Source organism: Carcharhinus amblyrhynchos, chromosome 10 (genome assembly GCF_965287045.1).
Source record: "Carcharhinus amblyrhynchos chromosome 10, sCarAmb.v2.hapA, whole genome shotgun sequence".
In the NCBI taxonomy this organism is placed as follows: domain Eukaryota; kingdom Metazoa; phylum Chordata; class Chondrichthyes; order Carcharhiniformes; family Carcharhinidae; genus Carcharhinus; species Carcharhinus amblyrhynchos.
In genome coordinates this window covers 59,131,440-59,153,180 of record NC_137333.1, presented here as the reverse complement: position 1 = coordinate 59,153,180, position 21,741 = coordinate 59,131,440, and the positions used below count along the sequence as shown (strand labels likewise).

At 39.5% G+C, this 21,741-nt stretch overlaps 2 protein-coding genes across 4 annotated transcripts in view; one reads left to right on the top strand and one right to left on the bottom strand.

Annotated features, from left to right (window-relative positions):
• LOC145348970 (TBC1 domain family member 8-like) overlaps nucleotides 1-15,066 on the top strand; it is a 77,391-nt gene extending 62,325 nt beyond the window's left edge. The window contains exons 14-20 of one of the 2 annotated variants that reach the window (XR_013888043.1): nucleotides 2,826-2,924; nucleotides 6,919-6,987; nucleotides 7,655-7,895; nucleotides 8,084-8,149; nucleotides 12,248-12,335; nucleotides 13,074-13,171; nucleotides 14,592-14,695. Coding sequence is in view for 1 of the 2 variants with exons in the window: in XM_080197131.1 (XP_080053257.1) it covers nucleotides 2,826-2,924; nucleotides 6,919-6,987; nucleotides 7,655-7,895; nucleotides 8,084-8,149; nucleotides 12,248-12,331; nucleotides 13,074-13,171; nucleotides 14,592-15,008 (1,074 nt within the window). In the remaining variant the exon portion in view is untranslated. Of the gene's footprint in view, nucleotides 1-2,825; nucleotides 2,925-6,918; nucleotides 6,988-7,654; nucleotides 7,896-8,083; nucleotides 8,150-12,247; nucleotides 12,336-13,073; nucleotides 13,172-14,591 lie in introns of both variants that reach the window. The other variant, XM_080197131.1, reaches the window with a different exon arrangement.
• Nucleotides 15,067-15,183: 117 nt separating this feature from the next.
• Nucleotides 15,184-21,741, bottom strand: part of rpl31 (ribosomal protein L31) — a 122,481-nt gene continuing 115,923 nt past the window's right edge. For both annotated transcript variants that reach the window (XM_080197141.1, XM_080197140.1), the window contains 2 exons: nucleotides 18,662-18,774; nucleotides 15,184-15,260 (listed from right to left, as the gene is read on the bottom strand). In XM_080197141.1, the coding sequence (XP_080053267.1) occupies nucleotides 15,229-15,260; nucleotides 18,662-18,774 (145 nt within the window). In that variant the 3' untranslated portion in view covers nucleotides 15,184-15,228. The remainder of the gene's footprint in view (nucleotides 15,261-18,661; nucleotides 18,775-21,741) is intronic.

Sequence of the window (21,741 nt, the reverse complement as noted above, 5' to 3'; positions counted from 1 at the left end):
TAACATCTGATTGTGGCCTTAACTCCACTTTCCCCTCTGCAAGTCTTCCCGACATTTATACTGTCCCCCCTTTCAATAAAGGCCAACATTTCTGATGCCTTTCTAATTGCTTGAGGTAAGGTAATTGCGTGCTAATATTTTATGATTTAATGTATGAGGACACCTACATCCCTGTATACAACAGTATTCTGTAGTCTCTCCCCATTTAAATAATAATCTGCTTTTCTATTCTTCCTATCAAAGTTGACAACCTCTTATATTCCCACTTATGCTCCAAGTACCAATTTCTGCCAATCACTTTATCTCTCTATCACTAACAGACTGTTTGTATCCTAATTAATAAAACATTCTGACCTATCTTTGTATCATCAGCAAATTTAGCACTTCTCATTATGTATTGATTTCATCCCTTATTAGTAGAATTATCCACCTTTTTCTAGCTTCCTGTCTTTGTGAAATGTCAAACATCCTTAAATATTCAGGTCCCAGCCTTTGTCACCTTGCAACCTCTGTAATAGTTATCATATCACACTCTTCATTTATATCATAAATTTATATATTTTGCTGTCAATTCATCCATTTACTACGTGTGTTCAGATAAAGATCCGTTACTTGGGTCTCTTTGAACCATTTTTCTCTACTCTGACCTTTTTGCTGGTGTACTGTTATGTTAATGCATTCTTCCTTCCTGTCACACGTATTATCTTTACGTGTATTGTTACTCTGTACTATTGCCTTGCTCTTTGTCTTTAACTTTCCAGATCTCCCTTCATGTGAACTCTCAGCGCTCTTTAGTAAAAAGCCCTTCCAAAGCCCCAGTTATATGATTCACTAGGATACTTGTCCCTGCACGGTATGGGTGAAGGTCATTCCAATGATAGTTTCCTTTTTGCCCAGTGGTGCTGCCAGTATCCCACAGATCAAAACCCATTTCTCCCACACCAATCATGAGGCAGGAATTCAACTCTGATTTCATTTATGTCAGTTTTCTCATGGCTCAGGTAGTGACCCAGAGACTGTTACCTTCGTGGTTTTGTGCCTAGCTGCTCTGTCCCTCAGCTGAACTTCTTTGAGTTCTGCCTGTTATTGGTACTCACATGGACCATGGCACCTGGATCCTTGCTCCCCCACTTCTTCCTTTGCAATCTGCAGAAGATGTCCACAGCCCTGACACTAGTCAGGCAACATAGCCTTATGTATAGTACAGCTGCAATACATCACCTACCCTGCTTTCTTTATTGTGTTTTATTTAGCTAATTAGGTTTCACATTTAGACACATCACTTAACTATTCTCAGTAGTTATATTTGTAGTACTTCACTGTCGTCACTGGTTTAACTCGTTACGCTATAAATAAAAATATTCGTATCTCCTCCTAAAGCTGTTTTAACTACTGCTCCAGTTTAGAGAACTTAAAATGCAGCAACCACTCACCTATTTGCTTATCTAAGTAATAAGTTTGTTAAAAAATGTCGTGCTCATCAAGGTGAAAATATTAATGCTGAAGAATGTGGGCCTTCCTCTTTAGGCACCTAGTGTCAACACTTAGCATTAGCAATGGTCAGGGATAATGCATCCAAATGCAAGTTAATATTCCTATATTCTGCCCCAACAACTTGCCACAGGTCCAACCTTGAAAGAACACTCCCACCTTAGCCATCCTGAGTGAGATTGACAATCAATATAAACTGAGAGGTAGATTCAATTGTCCAAACTCCTTTTCACAATAGACTGATGCATCAACTTTCAGACTTCTGTCCAATCTGAATTCAAACTTCAGAGGTGAAAGGCCTATCTACCCTAACCCACTGTAGAATCTAATTTCAGATATGTTGATTCTGCATTCTATTTGTGTACCTGTAAAGCTCTATTGAGAGTATGAAAATATCGCATTTTACCAGAGAGTTAATTGAAGGCACGTAACGTTTTGTGCTAGGTTAAATGCAGTGGTGGAACAATGATATAAGCAATACTAGCCAATATGTGCTGATACTTTTGGTTTATAAATGGAACCTATTACAGCAGGCTGTTAGAACAAATTCAATGTGATACTGTCATTAGATCACAGGTTGATTTAGTCCTGGATAACTTGTCATATGTATTGTTTATTAATGAATATTGATTTAATATTTTATTGCGTGATGCACTATTATATAAATATCAAAGCGGAGATCAAATTTTGATTGATTTTTGAATCCTGGGTGCATCTAGGATAATATGAAATGTAACATTGGTGAATGACATTTTTATTCCATTTCTTTCTCTTTCCACTCATTTCTATTTTCTGTAGAGGTTCATGCCTATTAGGTAACCACTTCTTGGTTAAATGTTTATGATTACATAGTACTCCATGACTAGCGTTAACAACACTTTCAGATTAGTTAATGATATGTTTGCTCTTTCTGCAACTTTGGGACAATTATCTTATTATGTCAGCTCTTTGGAAGATTTTTACAATAAATGTTAACATTAATTTTTTGTTCTGCACTACACTTTAACTATATGACTTTATTAGTGAATCTCCAGAAACTACACTTAAAAATGCCTGTATCTAAAACTTCCACTTAGCACTAAAAGAGCACCAACCATGTATTTGAATTTTTCTGATAGTTTTGTTATATCACATTGAAAGGGATAGCACCGTTGATGGCAGGTAACTGTGGGCCTAGAAACTTTGGTTTCAGCAGCATTTAGAAAGTATATCTGACCTCAGCAGTTTACCTTTTTATCTCCCCCTCTGTCCATTTGTCCTAACTTATGAGCAATATTCTACGTTGTATTGCATGTTGAGTTCTTCTGAATCATCTATTTTTATTGCACATTCAGAAATTTGGAGATCTTCACGTGGGACAAATCGAGCAAATGCGTTGCAGACACAGAATACGAGTGCTGCAGAACTTGGAGGATACCACTAAACAAAATGTGGTAAGTTTACATGACTAATTAGTGTAATTTAATGAGGAAAAGGACCAAATGGTTTTTTTGTTTACACCAGTGACAATAGCCATTGTCATTACAAAATAGTAAGTCATTACAAAAGCAGGGCAAATTCAATCTAGCCCCCTCATGCAATCAAAAAATTGATGGAAAGTGTGATGTTGACAGTGTAACCGAGGAAACATTTGATGCGAATGTGGCACCAAGGAGCCCTAGAAAAATGGAAGTCAATGGGAATTGGGTCATGGTTGGAGTCTCTGGCACAAAGGAAGATGGTTTGTTTGTTGGAGATCAATCATGTTAGCCGTAGGACATCAATGCAGGTGTTCCTGGGCCTTACAACCTTCAGCTGCTTCCTGTAAGCCTTTCCGTCTATCATGAGGTCAGACAGAAGTGGAAATGCTCTCTGCACAATGTTCAGCACTATTCACAACTCCTCAGATGCTGAAGTAGTCTATGTCCATATGCAGCAAGATCTGGACAAAATTCAGGCTTGGGCTGATAAGTGGCAAGTAATTCTGGCACCATTCAAGTGTCAGGAAATGACCATAGAATCATAGAATTTTCGGCCCATTGAGCCTGCACCCACAGGCCGTATCCCTGTTATCATATGTATTTACCCTGCTAATCCCCCGATACCAAAGGTCAATTTAGCATGGCCAATCAATCTAACCCACACATTTTTGGACTATGGGAGGAAACCAGAGCTCCCAGAGGAAACCCACACAGACACATGGGGAATGTGCAAACTCCACACAGACAGTGAACCAAGACTGGAATTGAATCTGGGTCCCTGGTGCAGTGAGGCCTCGGTGTTAGCCACCATGCCACACTATCTCCAATAAGATACAATCTAACCATCACCCGTTGACATTCCGTGGCATTACCACTGGGGAATTCCCCCACTTTTAACATCTTGGGAATTATCACTGTCCAGATACTTAACTGGACCAGCCATATAAATACTGTGGCTTCAGAGACTAGGAATTCTGCAGTGGCTAACTCACCTGCTGATTTCTCAAAGCCTGTCCATCATCTTCATGGCATAAGTCAGCAGGATCAGGGAGTACTGTCTACTTACCTGGATCAGTGCAATTCTAACAACACTCAAGAAACCTGATACCTTGCAGGTCAAAGCAGCCTGTTGATTAGCACTCTAACTATCACTTTAAACATTCACTCCCTCCAGAACTGATGTACAGTGGCAGCTGTGTGTACAATATGCAAGGTGCACTGCAGCAACTTGCCAAGACTCCTTCAACAGTACCTTCAAAACCCATGACCTACACCATTTAGAGGAATAAGGGCTGCAGGTGCATGGGAACATCACCTACAATTTCCCCTTCAATCCGCATATCGTTCCAGCTTGGGTGTAAATCATGTTCCTTAATTGTTACTGAGTCAAAATCCTGGAATGGCCATCACCTTGGCACTGAGGGTGTATATATTACAAATGGACCACAGCAGTTCAAGAAGATAGCTCACCACCACCTTCTCGAGGGCAATTAGGAATAACCAATAAAATGCTGGCCTGGTCAACAATGTGCATATTTCGGTACATGGAATTATTTGATAAACAAAGAAAATTACAGCACAGGAACAGGCCCTTTGACCCTTCAAGTCTGCACCAACCATGAAAACATAGGCCTTCTCTATACACTCTAAGAAACTGGAAACCCACACAGACACGGAGAATGTGCAAACTCCACACACAATGACCCACTGCTGGAATTGAACCTGTGACCTCTTACTGTGAGGCAGCAGTGCAAACACTGCCACACTGCTAATGAAATTACAACTAATTTCAAAAAATGCCTAAAGAAAAATGATTAAGTTGAGAGTTCACCCATTTATTGTTCTGGATTAAAATACATTTTCATCAATTTTTTTGTTATCTTAAATAAAGAAATCATCTTGCAGAGGATTTCATTAAAGATAGTAACACAAATTTAACTTGACAATTTTAACAGGTTTATTTTTCAGCCAACATAATTTTATTTCTGGATGGAAGAAACTGTCTAATTCACTCTGAATTTCAATTTTATCTTGTACCTTGGACATAGTTGAAGAACTAATTGCAGTTCAACATGTGCTGTTGAAGAAAGATGTCACTTTTATTCTTGTATGTTAAAACCTACAGAGCCCAGAAATTAACATTAGATTTAAAAGTTTCATATTGCATTCTGTGATGCAAACTCTACCCAATTATGAAATTGTGTAATTAACATTGTAATTAACAATATGCATTAATGACATAGTCTTTTCTGCCTAGATTCATGCATGCTTAAATACACATGGCCATCAATTATGCCGCCAAAGAAAAATCTGTTTAACGTAGAATCCCTACAATGCAGAAAGAGGCCATTTGGCCCATTAAGCCTGCACGGACAACTATCCTACCCAGGCCCTATACCCATAACCCAATGTATTTGCCCTGCTAATCTTCGTGACACTAAGGGGCAATTTAGCACAGCCAATCAACCTAAACTGCATCATCTTTGGACTGTGGGAGGAAACTGGAGCACCCGGAGGAAATTTACTAGGCTGATACCGGAGTTGAGGGGGTTGAGCTATGAGGAGAGGCTGAATAAACTAGGCTTGTACTCGTTGGAGTTTAGAAGAATGAGGGGAGATCTCATTGAGACATATAAGATGATGAATGGGATGGATAGGATAGAGGTGGAGAGACTCTTCCCGCTCAGAAAGGACAGTAGGACTAGGGGGCACAGCCTCAAGATAAAGGGGGGGCAGTTTAGAACGGAGTTGAGGAGGAACTTCTTCACTCAAAGGGTGGTGAATCTCTGGAATTCTCTGCCTGTTGAGGTGGTGGAGGCTGCCTCGCTAAATATTTTTAAGACACGGGTTGATGGGTTTTTGATAAGCGAGGGGATTAAGGGTTATGGGGAGAGGGCGGGAAAGTGGAACTGAGCCACGACAGATCAGCCATGATCTTATTGAATGGCGGAGCAGGCTCGAAGGGCTAGATGGCCTACTCCTGTTCCTATTTCTTATGTTCTTATGTTCTAAATCCATACGCATGGGGAGAAAATGCAAACTCCACACAGTCACCCAAGGCTGTAATTGAAACTGGGTCCCTGGTGCTGAGAGGCAGCAGTGCTAACCATTCTGCCACCGTGCCAGCCAATGCTATTGGTAAAATGCATCGTTGTACAGTTCAGTAACTGGTATTGGACTTCAAACAAAATGCCAAAAGCAGATTGTGACCACAGAATTATTAATGTTGATCGGTGTCCTAAATATAGTCCTTCTAAATATTTATGGCACAACTTTAATAATGGGCTGATCATTTGTTTTGATTTACCCTTTCTAACAGTGTTGCTGATTCTGGAGAAAATAGCCACTAACCAGTGCCCTGTCATTTCTAAAACAGTTATTATACATGCATGTGAAGCATATTTAAAGATTCTAATTGAGAATGTATAATAAGCTATCAGGTAAAAACCAAGCATCTTTATTGATGGGATGCAGTGAAGCTGCTAATGTGTTTATAATCAAAATGAATTATTCATAGTAGAAATTTTGGCACAGCAGAAATGAATGGATCTGGAAGAGGCTCACGTTCATTAATCAAACCAGTTTTTAAAAATATTTTAAAAGACTTCTTTTTTTCAATAATGTAGTCAAGCAGATTTTGCAGTTCACAAATGGACACTAATATGACAAACAATCCTGATTAATCACTTTGTTCTATCCCAGATAAATCTAGTCTTCCTGGATCATGGAAACAAATGCTGATAATGTCAGAACAACACAAAGAAAAGCTTGATAACAAGGATATACAAATTGGTGATTAATAGGGCTAAACAAAATAAAGAATACAAGTAATGGAACAAAACAGTTGAAGGGTCTAAAACTGAATTTTGTAAACATTCAAAGTTATTGATTTGCAAGTTGCTTAGCTTCTCAGTTAAAGGAAAGTCATGGAACTAATTTAACTTTCTTTTAAAATATAATTTTGCAGCTCAGAGTTGTGGCACCAGATGTTTCATTTAGTAGTGAAGGTCTTGGAGACCTCTATGACCTATTTAAGGTAAGTTTTTTTGCGAGACTTGGCAATTTCAAGTGACTCATAGTCTTTCAATTATGAATGTTAATGAGTCATTTCCCCAACCTGAGTGGTTAGAATCCTGTATTTACACCTTTTAAAATAAAAATTGGTGACATTTTCTCCACATACATACTAACCTTTCAAGTGGGTAGGTGGAATCCCTGCTGCCAAACCTTTTGCCAGTTGGAAAATATTTAATATCAGGAGACCCTTCCTGCCCTTTCCTGCATTTGGCTTCTACATTATAGCATAATGGGAGAAATGTAATGAGTGAGAGTGGAATTAATGTAATGATGCATTTGAAAGTTGACACCATGAATTTGGTTGCATGTTTTGGGGGATATTGTACTCCATTGGCTGATGTTGTAAGTAACATGTGTGGATGCTTGATTGGTATGCGTTATTTGACTGCAATGAGATTATCAGTGCTAATGCTGAGTTCCACTTGGAAAATATACACTTATGAAGGTAGGCAGTGAATGTGGAACTGTTGGAACGGGAACTGGCAAGAGAAAGAAATGACATTCCAAAATTTAAGTTAGAATTGAATAGTTTGTAACAATGCATTTCTTATTCTGTTTTTAAACACTTTTTAAATAGAGTAAATGCACTCCTAAGATTAATATTTACCTTTTTTTTAAACAACCAGCGAGAACATCTTTTAAGTTGTTACTGGGGTGGAAACAGTTCAGCGGAACTGCATCATGATCCCAGCCTCCCATATTTGGAACAATACAGAATAAGTAGTTTCCAATTCAGCAACCTCTTCAGTCTTCTGAGCCCTTGGACATGGGGTGCACATACAGATATTCTAGCCCAGAGAACATTCCGTATGTTAGATGAAAATGAAGACTCTCTAATTGACTTCAAAGAATTTATCAGTTGTTTAGGTAATTACTTTTTCATCTCTCCCATTCAGCATTCATGTATAGATATGCACTGTTTACTTAAAATTATGGAGTAATTTGTGCAATTTACAAAATATTCAAGCTGCAAAAAAACTTGTTTTACATTGGCAGTATGGCGAGTACAGAAAATTCAGCCTTAGTTGAATAATTGTTGAATTTTTATATCATAGATACAATGTACTATGGGGACATGAGTGAAAAACTCAGACTGTTGTACAGACTGCACATTCCACCAGGTAAAACAATCTTAAATAATAAAGTTACCAAAAAAAGCATATTCTGATAAAGATGTTCAATCTGCATCAGTCCAGTTAGCATAGCAGATTTCTGTTTAGGTTTCAAATTTTACATTGATTTTGTATTGTATTTGCACTAACCAAACCTGGCTGTTTATCTCAATTATGCTTGCAATTTTGCTTTAGTTTGTGAATACATAACAATAGCTGATTGTAACTATTGTTCAGCTTGTAAATGTAAGCTCATTCAAAACGTTTCTGCCTGTAACTTATCCTGAACCATTCCACTCACCAATCATCCTTATCCTAGCTTTATTTTATGCATTCATGGGAGGTATGCATTGTTAGCACAGTCAGAAATTACTGCCCAATCGTAAATGCTTTTGAGAAAGTTTAATGAGCAGACCATTTTTTTTTCTCATTCTATCTTTCGGATGAGATGTTAAAGCAAGATTTAAATGTAAATTACTGCAGATGCTGGAATCTGACCCCAAAAGAGAAAATACTGGTAAGTCTCAGCAGGTCTGGCAGGATCTGTAAGGAGAGAAAAGAGCTTACGTTTTTGAGTCCAGACAACCCTTTGTCAAAGCTTTGAAAAAAGGTCATCTGGACTTGATGTCAGCTCTTCTCTCTCGTTACGGATGTTTCTGGACCTGCTGAGATTTTCCAGCATTTTTTATGTTAAAGCAAGATCCTGACTGCTCCCTCAGGTGAATGTAAAAGATCCCATGGCACTATTTCAAAAAAGAGCATGGGTGTTTATTCCTGGTGTCTTACTCAACATTTATCCCTCAATTATCATTACAAAAAGTAGATAATCTGGTTATTATTACATTGTTGTTCATGGAAACTTGCTGTGTGCAAATTGACTTCTGCACGCACTCCTTGCAACAGTGACTACACTACAAAAGTCCTTAGTTCACTGTAAAGTGTTTTGAGTCAATGGTGATCCTGAAAGGCGTTTTATAAAGGTAAGTCTTTCTTCTTGCCCTTTCTTGAGCTGTTGCTGTCTGTGTAATGAAGGTACTCCCATTAGCCATTAGGTTCAGAATTCCAGGATTTTGGCTCAGTGACTTTAGAAGAACGACTATATATTTCCAAATCAGTATGGTGTGTGATTTAGAGAACTTGAAGGCAGTGATTGCATGTGCCTCCACCCCTTGTTCTTGTAGAGGCTGCCAGTTTGTAAGCTGCTGTTAAAGAAGCTTTGGCAAGTTGCTGCAGTACATGATTTACATAGCACACATGGTACTGCTGTGAGCTGGTGGTGGAGGAAATGAATGCTTAAGGTGGCAGCTGTTTTTGCTTTGTCTTAGATAGTATTCCAGCAGACTTGTGCCCTACGGTTGGGAGGTGAGGCAATTGCCCCCAAGGTGGTGTTGGATTCACTGATGACCATTGAATGTCAAAGGGAGCTAGACTTTCTGTTGTTAATGGCCATTTCCTGGACACTTGTGTGGCAAAAATGTTTGTAACTGATCAACCCAGGCGTGACAGTTGTACAGGTTTTGCCAAACGTGGCCACACATTGATTCAATGTTTGAGGTGTTGAGAATGAAACACAGCACTACAGTCATCAGTAAATGTTCCCACTTATGACATTGTGATGCAGGGAACGTCATTGATGATGCAGTTAAGATGGTTGGGCCTAAGGTTCTGCCCGAGGAACACCTGGAGCAGTATTGCAGACCTGAAATATTTGACCACCAACTACAACCATCTCCCTTTTTATCAGCTCTCCAGTCAATAGAGTTACCATTCTTTCCCCCAAATTTATGGCCTTCCATTGTCACATGCTGCCTTTATGTAAAGGGCTATCATTCTCACCTCATCTCTGAAACTCAGCTCCTTTTAATTGTTTGACCAAACCTGTAATGAAATCTGGAGCCATGTTTTCCCAGCAGAACATGAACTTGAGAATTGATGACCAGGTTATTGGTGAGAAATGTTGCTTGAATGTATTTTCGATAATTTCCACTACTTTGTTGATGAATGCGAGGATTGATGGGGCAGTAGTTGACCACATTGGATTCGTTTTGCTTTTTGTCGAGAGGATATAGCTGAGTAATTTTCTACTTTCATCAAGTAGATAGTCTATGTTGAATTAGTTTGCTGTCTCAAATTAGCATGCTTAAATTATTTTGCCAGCTCACCCCATCCTTATTTGCCTCACTATTTTCATTCAGTCATATAATGGTCACCCCAAATGCCTCTTCTGATTCTAGTCTCTTGTGAATGCCTAGCCTACTCATTGTCAGTGATGCTTTCTGCCACTCAAATCCATGCTCTGGAATTCTCTCCCTATTACTTTAAGTCTTTCTTTAAGCAGAGTTCACTCTTTAGCTTGACACTGATTTTCTTTTATATATCAGCTTTAAATTACTTTGGGATATTTTGCTTCATCTAAATGCACATTGTAAATACAAGTAATATTTACTGTCAGCCAACAATAAGAAGGCTTTAAAAACCTTTTACTGTTTTGCTTAATATGAAAGATTCTGAATTACTTTTGCAGAAGCAACCATCAGACAGTATCAATCATTGACAACCATATGCTTTGTTGTTATATTTATTTACATCTGGGGAAGAGGATGCAATTATATTAAATATATATCTATGTAGTTGCATGTGCAGATTTGTAGGACAGCAATTATAGGTGATTGCCTTTCTCCCTCACCCTTCCTTCTGATTTGCACTACGGGTGATCTTGATTTATTGTCACATGTATTGGAGTACTTTGAAAAGTATTGTTTCTTACTATACAGATAAAATATACTGTTCATAGAATACGTGTTAAGAGGGTGCAGAATATAGTGTTAGTCACAGCTAGGGTGTAGAGAAAGATCAGCTTTATATAGCAGCAGGGAAAAAACTGTGGCACAAATGATGGCAGCAGGAAAGAAGCTGTTCTGGCGTCTGGTACATGTTCTCAGGCTTTACCTTTTTCCCGATGGAAGGGGGTGGAAGAGAGTATGTCTAGGGTGTGTACGGTCCTTGATAATGCTGCCTGATTTTCCATGGCAGCAGGAAGTGTAGACAGTCTCAATGCATGGGAGACTGGTTTTGGTGATGGACTAGGCTACATTCACACCTATAGTTTCTTGCAGTCTTGGTTAGAGCAGGATCCATACCAAGCTGTGATGCATCTGTAAAAATTGAGGGTTGTAGCAGACATTCTGAATTTCTTTTAACCTCCTGAGAAAGTAGAGACATTGGTGAGCTTTCTTATCTGTAGCGTCAGTGTGGAGGGACATGGGCAAGTTGTTGGTGATCTGGACACCTAGAAACTTGAAGCTCCCAACCATTTCTACTACTTCACATTTGATGTAGATAAGGGCATACCCTCCAGTACGATTCCTTAAGTCAAGATAGTGATGAAAGGGTGCCCAATAACACCTTGGCTACTTTACCAACAGTTTTCACCAGTGAATTTGCCGATGTGTCTAGATTATCTAGAGACTTTAGGGAATAGCACCATCTATATTTCTAGAACTAAGGGTCACAGGGGTTTCTCATTTAAGACCAAGATTAGGTCCCCCCCTGCCGAGTGCCGTGTGTCTGTGGAATGCTCTTCAAAAGGAAATGGAATGGATGCAGTGTTTGAATATTTTTAAGGCAGAAGCAAAAATATCTTAATCAGTACAGGGTGAAAGGTTATTGTGGGTTTGTGGGACTGCAGTTACAATCAAATCAACCACAATCCTATTGAAAGGCAGAACAGTCAAGGGGCTGAGTGGCCTACTTCAAATTTGTATTTTTCTCTTGTTACTTCAGTCATTCTGCATATTGGAGGTTGGTAGTTTGCTGAAAATAAGTTATGCCTTTGGGACTGGTTATGATCCTCTCAATAATACCTCCTCTCTTGAAGGCAGTGATACATGCTGGATATGATCCAAAGGTAGGAGGAGGGTAATGCACCATAGAAATTGAGCTGAGCCCAATTCTATCCTGATGGGAATGTAGTCTAATGGCTGCTATTGCACCAAATTTGAATTTTATGAAGCCTTTACAAATTTGTCATTTGCTGACATGTTCATTGTTGTATTTGGTGAGTGTTGGGAGTTGTTTGATCAGTAAAATTTACTCTTGTTTTTCTAGCATACAGTAATGATGACACAGATCTATCTCCTCTGCGGACTACATTTGTCTCCAATATGCAACCTGATTACTTCAAATCAAATTGCAAGTACATAATTATTCCCTATTTTGTTTCTTTCTTCTGAACAGTCATACAAAATTGCAAAGCTACCAAATCAAAATACTGCTTTCAACTGGACTTTTCTGATTCTTCTTTTTAAAACAATTACTTTTATGTACTACTCATCATGTATAGAAAGTCTTGAGAGACAAACAGGCATGAAGAAAGCATATTCAAAATCACTTTTGAAAGCAGGGAGAGCTCAAAGAGTATAACTTGCATTCATGATCCTTTAACATTGAAAATATCCCAAGGTGTTTGAGGTGTTGGGAAAAGGAAAAATAAAGCCAACAAGTGAAATTTTTAAGAGCTGAGCTACTCTCAAAATTTCCAAGCACGTTCTCCAGCATGAAACTGTCTGAACTGCTTTCACACTGAAACTTCAGAGCTGAAACATTTAACAATGTTCTTTGAGGTCAGGACTGGAAGGGAATTCCAGACAGCAATGTGATGTTGAAGTTGCATGTTTGCACATTAAACCTAAAATCAGATTAATATTTGCTTATGGAGATCTTCATTGCTAACCTTGAGTGACTGGGTGTTTCCCACAATAACTTTAGTATGCAAATAACCAGGTCAAATATTTTGTGTTGGTTTTAAAACAAGCTTGAATATGAAAGTGGTTGAGGGCTGTTAAATAAATTAGAGATCCCAACATTGTAAATCAATTTGTGCATTAATCTCAACTACATGGTGACTAATTTGAACAAGCTTTATTCTCAAAAGACAGAGCAACTGATTACCAACACCAGTTGAAAAAAATGCTTGAAGATTTGGTTAAAAGAAAAAAGGAGGCCACAAAAGATCTTTCACGGATGAATCAGGTGTGTCTTTCGTGACTTGTTTAATTTTTTTAAAAAAACTTCATCTCCTAATAATAGTTAATGAAATTAACTATTTTCATAAGCTTAGTTCACTGAAACTTCTGACTTTATTAGTATTTAGAAAAAATACTTCTGGGGAGGGGAGCCAGAAGCAGCCATCCAAATTGCCTATTGGGTACAGAAAAATGGAAAGCCATTAACAGTTCAAATATGCTGCAAATAGAAAAGTCTCAAATGCATGGTGGCACAATGCTGCCTCAGCAAGAGGGACAAGCTATGGTCACTGCAAGTGGAGTTTGCACATTCTCCCTGTGTCTGTGTGGGTTTCCTCCCACAGTCCAAACATGAGCAAATTAGATGAATGCCCCTCAGTGTCAGGAAGACTAGCTAGGGTTATTGCATGGGGTTATGGGGATAGGGCCTGGGTGGGATTGTGGTTGGTACTGAATGTCTCTTTCTGCACTGTAGGATTAATGTTATGCAATTATTCCATATTTAATCTCAATATTATGCAGTTGTATCTTCACTGCACCCATTCCATGGATTATATCTTTTCTGAATTTCAGTGCTTATGTATTCTGGTCAGAGCTTTATACAACTTTTGACAATTTATTATCTATTTTCCTAAAGTCAATCTGCCAGTTCCATCAATGCTCCTTTGCAACTTTCTGCTCTTGCCTACACTATTGTGCTTACAGGAAACTTGCACCCAATGTTATTTAGTTGCTGCTTTGAGGAGATAAAGTTTAATTATTAGCGTCACAGGTGGGCTTACATGAAGTTACTATGAAAATCCATTAGTTGCCACACTCAACCTCCTGTTCAGATACATGGAGGGAGAATAAAGTATGCCCAGTGCACCAAACCAGCATGTATTTCAGACTACGGGAGGAAATCCACATGAACATGGGGAGAACACACAAGCCCCATATGGACAGTGACCCGAGCTGGGAATCAAATGCAGGTCTCTGGTGCTGTGAGGCAGGAGTGGTGGACCATTGTGCTGCTTACCAAGATCTAATGTTTACAGATAAACTGCAATGCTGGTTACATTAACATTAGAGATTATAAATTATGTTCAAGATTGCAGTTAAATGTCTTTCCAGTAATTGCTTGATCAGGTATATTCACTGTAAAATTGTCAAGCTGGGCTTCAGGTAACATAGTTAGTAAATGAATGGTGCGATGTACAGAAACAAACTTGTGGAAGTTCAATATAACTTTTTCTTACCCCCAGCCTCACCAAAAATTGGCAGTTAAACATTTGATAAATTGTATATTAACTTCTATCAGAAATTGCAGTTTGGGTTGAGATTAAGAGACTACCTCTAATCAATAAATGTGAATATGGGATTATGCACTCGATCTGTTGTACAGTGATCATATTTAATGAAGTCTTTCTTAATCTAATCTCTTGCAGAGACAGTTCATTCAGTTTTGCAAGACATTATACAGTATGTTTCGAGAAGATCCTGAAGAGAATCACCTTTATCAAGCTATTGCCACAGTCACTACTCTTCTTCTTCAGATTGGAGAAGCAGGACAAAAAATACATAACTCAGGAAGCATGTCTGAACTGCCTCCTAGTACAAGTTCTAAAGAAATTGATGTGCTGACACCTACAGACAATGCAGTGTTTGAAGAAGTGGATATAGGGCCAAAGAATAATTATCCACCATCACAGCCAGGAGAGGACAACTGGAGTGTGTCTTTTGAGCAAATTTTGGCTTCCCTGCTTACTGAGCAATGCTTGGTGAACTTTTTTGAAAAATCAGTAGCAATAAAAAATAAACTTCTCCATGCCACAGCAAATCAGTATCAACAGAGAATCCACTAGCAATTTGAATGTGTTTCAGCGCTGGCAGTTGAAACCTTTATGTAAGTAAAACGCCTGTCCTAAAAATGTGTTTGGGTACAATGTCAAGTTTACAGATTGTATGTGCTGTTTTGAATAAATTCATTTTTGTGTACTCTGCACAGTGAAATCTGTGAAATCTCAAAAACTGAAGCAATCACTTTTTGGAGTTTATTTTTAAACACAATATAACATTTACAATTTAGTTTTCATCAACATTAACTGTCTGCATACCTGTCAAAGAAAAAGAGATATCATTAGACAGACATCCAGGTCAACATTTAAATCAAGATTAAACTATTGTGGAATTATTCTAATGGCATCTTCCTTGGGAATTTGTTGCCTAGTAAACCTGGCTCCAATTCCATCATGTGTCAGCCAATCAAAATCATTAGAACACAGGAAGCCATTGAGTCCATGCAGTTCTGTGATCACTTGTCTCATTCTTTCCCTTCAGATATTTATCCAATGTTTTTGAAATTAAACAGATGAGTCTGGCCATAATACAGCTGATTAATAGTTTGACATTAATTTACAAAAGCCATTAAAAATGGGTGAAACTTAGGGTTTTTTTTAATTGTCTCATGAAAATCAAAATAATCCAGTAGTTTCTTGCAGGTGAGTTGAGATTTTAAGAATTTTTGGGCAGTTGTGGTAGAGGAAGTGCAAACTTTCACATAAAGAGTACATGCTTGAAGTGGTGCACTATGGGTCTAGTTAAAGATTCGCAGTATGAGGTGCCACCACTCTTAGGTCGTCTTCACAGTCAATTATTTGTAACATGCACATTGCTACAACTTAGAGAATGTTCCAAAGTAAACTTAACCCTGTCTTAAATTCACACAACCACAAGACTGGGATGATCTGGGCTTAAAATGCAGGTCAAATTTCTTTCTAATCTAAATTGCTTGCAAACAAGATTTTGTTTAACACTAGTGGTTATCTGAAACAATATCACCAGGATGGCTTCAAGATCAGCAGGGATTAGTTTCTGGGGGCCAGCATGATTGACAGGTCTCTTGCCCTGAGGTGACTAATGGAGATATCTGGTTAGAACATGGTGCTAACAAGAATTATGGGGGGAAAAAAAGTCAGGATTTTTTATAACTGTCTTGCTAGTCAAAACAGCACAAGTAAACTGCATTATCTTGTTCCATTTGACTAGAGAACAGTTTCCTCTTGACTTTAAGACAAATAATTCACTTATAGGCAGTCAGACTGATTGATTAACCTAGACAAGTTATTTCTATGTACATGCAACACAATACAGTAGATTGTCTGCAATTTGAATGGCACAAACCAATATTAAATACTTTAAAGTTTTGGGTCCTTGCAGCATAAAATGTCAGATGAATACAATCACAAGCTTTACCGATTACCATTTTGATACATTATGCTCTTAAATTATCTGAAGGCACATAGTCCCTTGATAAAATAACCCAAATCAAAGCTGCAGATGAAGATCTACAAATGACCCAGTCCACACAATAATCAGAAGTGAGAACAGGATTAGGGCAACAATCTCTTCCACACCTCAATTTGAGCCATAATCAAAAAATTTTACCCCTTCCTTTTCTGTGCAAATTGTGTGTGAATTGAGAGCCTGGATTACCACATGGAATTATGATTTGCAAAGATGGAGACATGGTTAAAGGACATAGCAAGACTGGCAGCTTAACATTCTGGGATATCCATTGTTTTAGATGGGACAGAGGGGGGAACAAAAGGGTTTGGGGGCAGGGGGGTTGCATTGCTGATTATGTCCAGATCATGCTGAAGGATCTCTGCATCCTCATCACAGTTTACCTCCCACCCAACTTGCTATCATCAACATAAGAAACAGGAGCAGGAGTAGGCCATCCAGCCCTTCGAGCCTGCCCCGCCATTCAATAAGATCATGGCTGATCTGTCACTGCTCAGTTCCACTTTCCCGCCCTCTCCCCATAACCCTTAATCCCCTCTCTTATCAAAAACCCATCAACCCGCGTCTTAAAAATATTTAGCGAGGCAGCCTCCACTACTTCAACGGGCAGAGAATTCCAGAGATTCACCACCCTTTGAGTGAAGAAGTTCCTCCTCAACTCTGTTCTAAACCGCCCCCCTTTTATCTTGAGGCTGTGCCCCCTAGTCCTACTGTCTTTTTTGAGCGGGAAGAGTCTCTCCACCTCTATCCTATCCATCCCATTCATCATCTTATACGTCTCAATGAGATCTCCCCTCATTCTTCTAAACTCTAACGAGTACAAGCCCAGTTTATTCAGCCTCTCCTCATAGCTCAACCCCCTCAACTCCGGTATCAGCCAAGTAAACCTCCTCTGCACTCCCTCCAGGGCCAAAATATCTTTGCGCAGGTGTGGCGCCCAAAACTGCACAGTACTCCAGCTGCGGCCTCACCAATGCCCTATACAGCTGCAGCAAGACCTCCCTACTTTTATATTCAATCCCCCTTGCTATGAAGGCCAGCATCCCATTCGCCTTCCTGACCAGCTGCTGCACCTGCAAGCTGGGTTTTTGCAACTCATGCACAAGGACCCCGAGGTCCCTCTGCACCGTCGCCTGCTGCAGTTTTTCGCCCCGTAAGTAATAGCCCTTCCTACCAAAGTGGACCACCTCACACTTGCCAACATTAAATTCCATTTGCCATTTTCTGGCCCATTCGCCCAGCCTATCTAGATCCTTCTGTAGACTCTCCACACCCTCCGCACAATTTGCTGTTCCCCCAATCTTGGTGTCATCAGCAAATTTCGACACTCTACACTCGGTTCCCTCCTCCAGATCATCTATATAAATGGTAAAAATCTGAGGCCCCAGCACCGACCCCTGGGGCACTCCACTAGTCACTATCCGCCAATCCGAATAGCACCCGTTGACCCCCACTCTCTGCCTCCTATTTGACAACCAATCCTCTATCCACGCTAACACCCTACCCCCAACTCCATGTCCCTCGACCTTCTGCAATAACCTCGTGAGGTACTTTGTCAAACACGTTCTGAAAATCTAGAAAGACCACATCCATCGGCTCTCCTCTATCCACCGCCCTAGACACATCCTCATAGAACTCCAGTAAAATGTTGAGATGTTACATTTTGCTCCCTCATCCAAACCATTAATCTATATTGTGAATAACTGGGATTCTAACATTGATCCCTGTGGCACCCCACTAGTAACTGCCTGCCAATTTGAAAAGGACCCATTAATTCCTGCGCTTTGTTTCCTCCCCACCAACCTCTATCGTTTCAATACACTTCCCCCAATTCCATGTGTTTCAATCTTGCACGATAATCTTAATGTGGGATTTTGTCAAACGCTTTCTGAAAGTCCAAATGTACCATATCAACTGGGAGGATTTGGGAACTATGGATGACAAAGGAAGTTGTAAGCGCAGGAAAAAGAAAGCCTAGGTCTAGCAGAGTGTTGAATGTCTGGAATAAGCTGTCAGAGGTGGTGGAAGCAGGCTCATAAGCAACGTTTAAGTGACATCTGGATGGGTACATGAGTAGGGAGGGAATACGAGGTAAGGGCAGAAGGTTTTTAAAAAAATTTAGGGCATCATGATCGGCACAGGTTTGGAGGGCCAAAGGGCCTGTTCCTGTACTGTACTTTTCTTTGTTCTTTTAAACCTCATGCCAGCTCACCTTTGTATGTTGTGACAGGAACGTAAGTTACCAATGTGTAGAGTTTGTTAGGAGAGTCCTCATCCTCATTACGTTTTCTGGATAAACGAACACGAATGCGATATGGAACATTCCTTGGGGGAAAATAAGTACTTGTATCAATATGTAATAGAAACTTGTATTCAACCTGTATACTGGCACACTTAAGATCTTTAAATGCATAGTTCAAATCAGGCTTCAGAAGGGGCATGCAGAAATTTGAAAATATATTTTTTTAAAGCCTATAACTAATGCAAGAACTCCAAACAAGTACCAATTATAGATTCTCAGCAACATACCAGGTTAGTGTGACTAGATTGTTTGTTTTCAATATTGAAAGTCAAAAAAGGATTTATAGACTTGAAGATGTTTAGTCTGAGGACCACTGTGTTGTAGTCCACATTCAAATCAGAGCTGAGTGAAATGCTAATACCAGAATCATATATAAAATTAACCCGTGCAGAGGTTAATCCCTCCTATAAATATGGAAATCAGCAACTGCTTTGAAATGAAAATGCTCTAACAAGCTTCATAAACCCATTTCTAAATTGCACCTTTAGAGGAAGTACATTTGAACTGGAGGAATCTACCAAAGTAGCATGTTGTCAAAAAACCATGCATACTACAGAATTCATAAGAACATAAGAAATAGGAGCAGGAGTAGGCCATCTAGCCCTTCGAGCCTGCCCCGCCATTCAGTAAGATCATGGCTGATCTGTCGTGGCTCAGTTCCACTTTCCCGCCCTCTCCCCATAACCCTTAATCCCCTCTCTTATCAAAAACCCATCAACCCGTGTCTTAAAAATATTTAGCGAGGCAGCCTCCACCACTTCAACGGGCAGAGAATTCCAGAGATTCACCACCCTTTGAGTGAAGAAGTTCCTCCTCAACTCCGTTCTAAACTGCCCCCCCTTTATCTTGAGGCTGTGCCCCCTAGTCCTACTGTCTTTTTTGAGCAGGAAGAGTCTCTCCACCTCTATCCTATCCATCCCATTCAGACACCCAATTGTGGATCAGAGCCAGAACTATTAGAATTATCCACCACCAAGACAAAATTTGATGAACTATACTACATTAAGAGCTGTACCACATAATGGAAACTCCATTTCTGATTTGATAGATATGTCTACATGTTCGCTACAGGTTCACAACCCCTAATCTCAAAAGGATAACAGGAGGCTTCAAGCAAGAAAGCAAGGAATCTAAAATTGATACCTGCACCCATTTTGATTATTACTTTCTGAGCAACCTTATTTTTCTTGCCAATCATACTCTCATTCATCTGGCAATTATATGGCAAATCCATATGAATTTGTTGCTTCGTATTGACTATCCCTGTACCTATTTACGTACAAACTTAGGAACGGCATTTGCAATTCTCTAGTCCAGATCGTTGATGTAAATTGTACCGATCTGCACTCCCAGCAATGATCCTCATGGAACATTAGTTTCCATCTGCTGCCAATCTGAAAACAACTACTTTCACCGGGCCTCTGCCAGGAGCACAAATACACAAAATGACAAAGGTTAACAAGGCCATAAAAAGTTTATTTCTAGAGGGATAGAATTGAAAAGTAGGGTCATTATGCTCAATCTGTATCAAGCCATGGTTAGATCACAACTGCAATACTGCACTCATTCTGGTTACCATCTTCTTAAATAAATGTAGAAGGAGAGAGGGTGCAAAACAGATCCACAAAAGTGAGTCATTTGTTGACTCCCAACAGAAGATAAAATTAGAAGTAGCTGAGAGTAGTGGCTTCTTGTGGATCAGAGAGCCATATGTCCTGACCTCACATTGCATTGGTGCTAGAAGTAATTTTTGAATTGCTGGCCAACAAGTGGCTGAGGTGGCACTCCTGAGGGTCAAGGGTCAATTAAGAGTCCTTCCAGCCCTGAAAGATTAGCTGTCTTAGCAGCAGAGGTAGGAACCAAAGATAGAGATATCATACAAAGATTTAAGACTATTTTTTTTGAGGGACTCTCTCACACATCTGGAGGGGGAAGTAGCTATGAGTGCTGGCCCCTTGGATTAGAGAGCCATACGCCATTTGACACCAAGATGTCCCATACACTGGCTGGGATTCAGCTGTGAATGGAGAAGGCCCAACTGTCAACTGCAAAATTCCAGTTAGCATCTCTCTGGTGCCTTCAGCCTTAATTGGCTACCTGCCACTTGTAAGTTCAAAACTGAATTGGATAATTCCCAGATGGGGAAGGTTTGTTGAGTTATAGGGCTATGAGATTAAACTACATGGCTTCTCCAAAGATGACACAGACACAATGTTGTGACAACTACATAAATGGAAGACAAAGGCTTTTCCCAATAAAAAAGCATTAGATGTCATGGTCAATTAAAACCAGTGCAGAATACCTATGGTACTAGATTGGTTCCATTTAGGAGTCTACACCAAAAGTACAGTCTGTCCACACATTAAATGAATAATCAACCAGAGGTGAATATACATGGGTCCAAATAATGCCCACTAAAAGCAGAAGTGGTAATTGGAATTAAATAAGAAATCACCACCAGGGGCTTGCAGCCTTATCTAAGCAATCTCTGTAGTATTATGCACACAGGTCAGTGATCTAGTGAACACTGGAATCATTTATTTCAACCAAGCGTCGTTGTACTGCAATATTGCCAAGCTAGCTTTGACAGAAATTACAAACTTTTCCCAGTGTAAATTCCATTCAACATTTTGATCAGTGTAATTCAAAGCCAAACATTCAACCAAACTTAAGATTGCACGCTTATGTCTGACAAAATGTGAAAATAGATCTGACCAAGGGCGTGACCATTTACATCAAACTTTTACCAAAGGTAACTAAAAGCTAAGAATTTACTGCAACTTTTACACTTGAATACCTAATGGTCTGCATGTCTGCAAAGAAAAAGCTCTTGATATCAGATGAGCAACAGCCAATTGCAACAAGGTCCAAGATTTCATGAATTCTGGAAGTTTGAGACAATAGTTAGATTCTGTACTGAGGTCCCAATGGACAGAGACTTCCACAATCCAATGTAAGCCTCTGCGCAGAACAAGAAAGGGGTGCAGGGA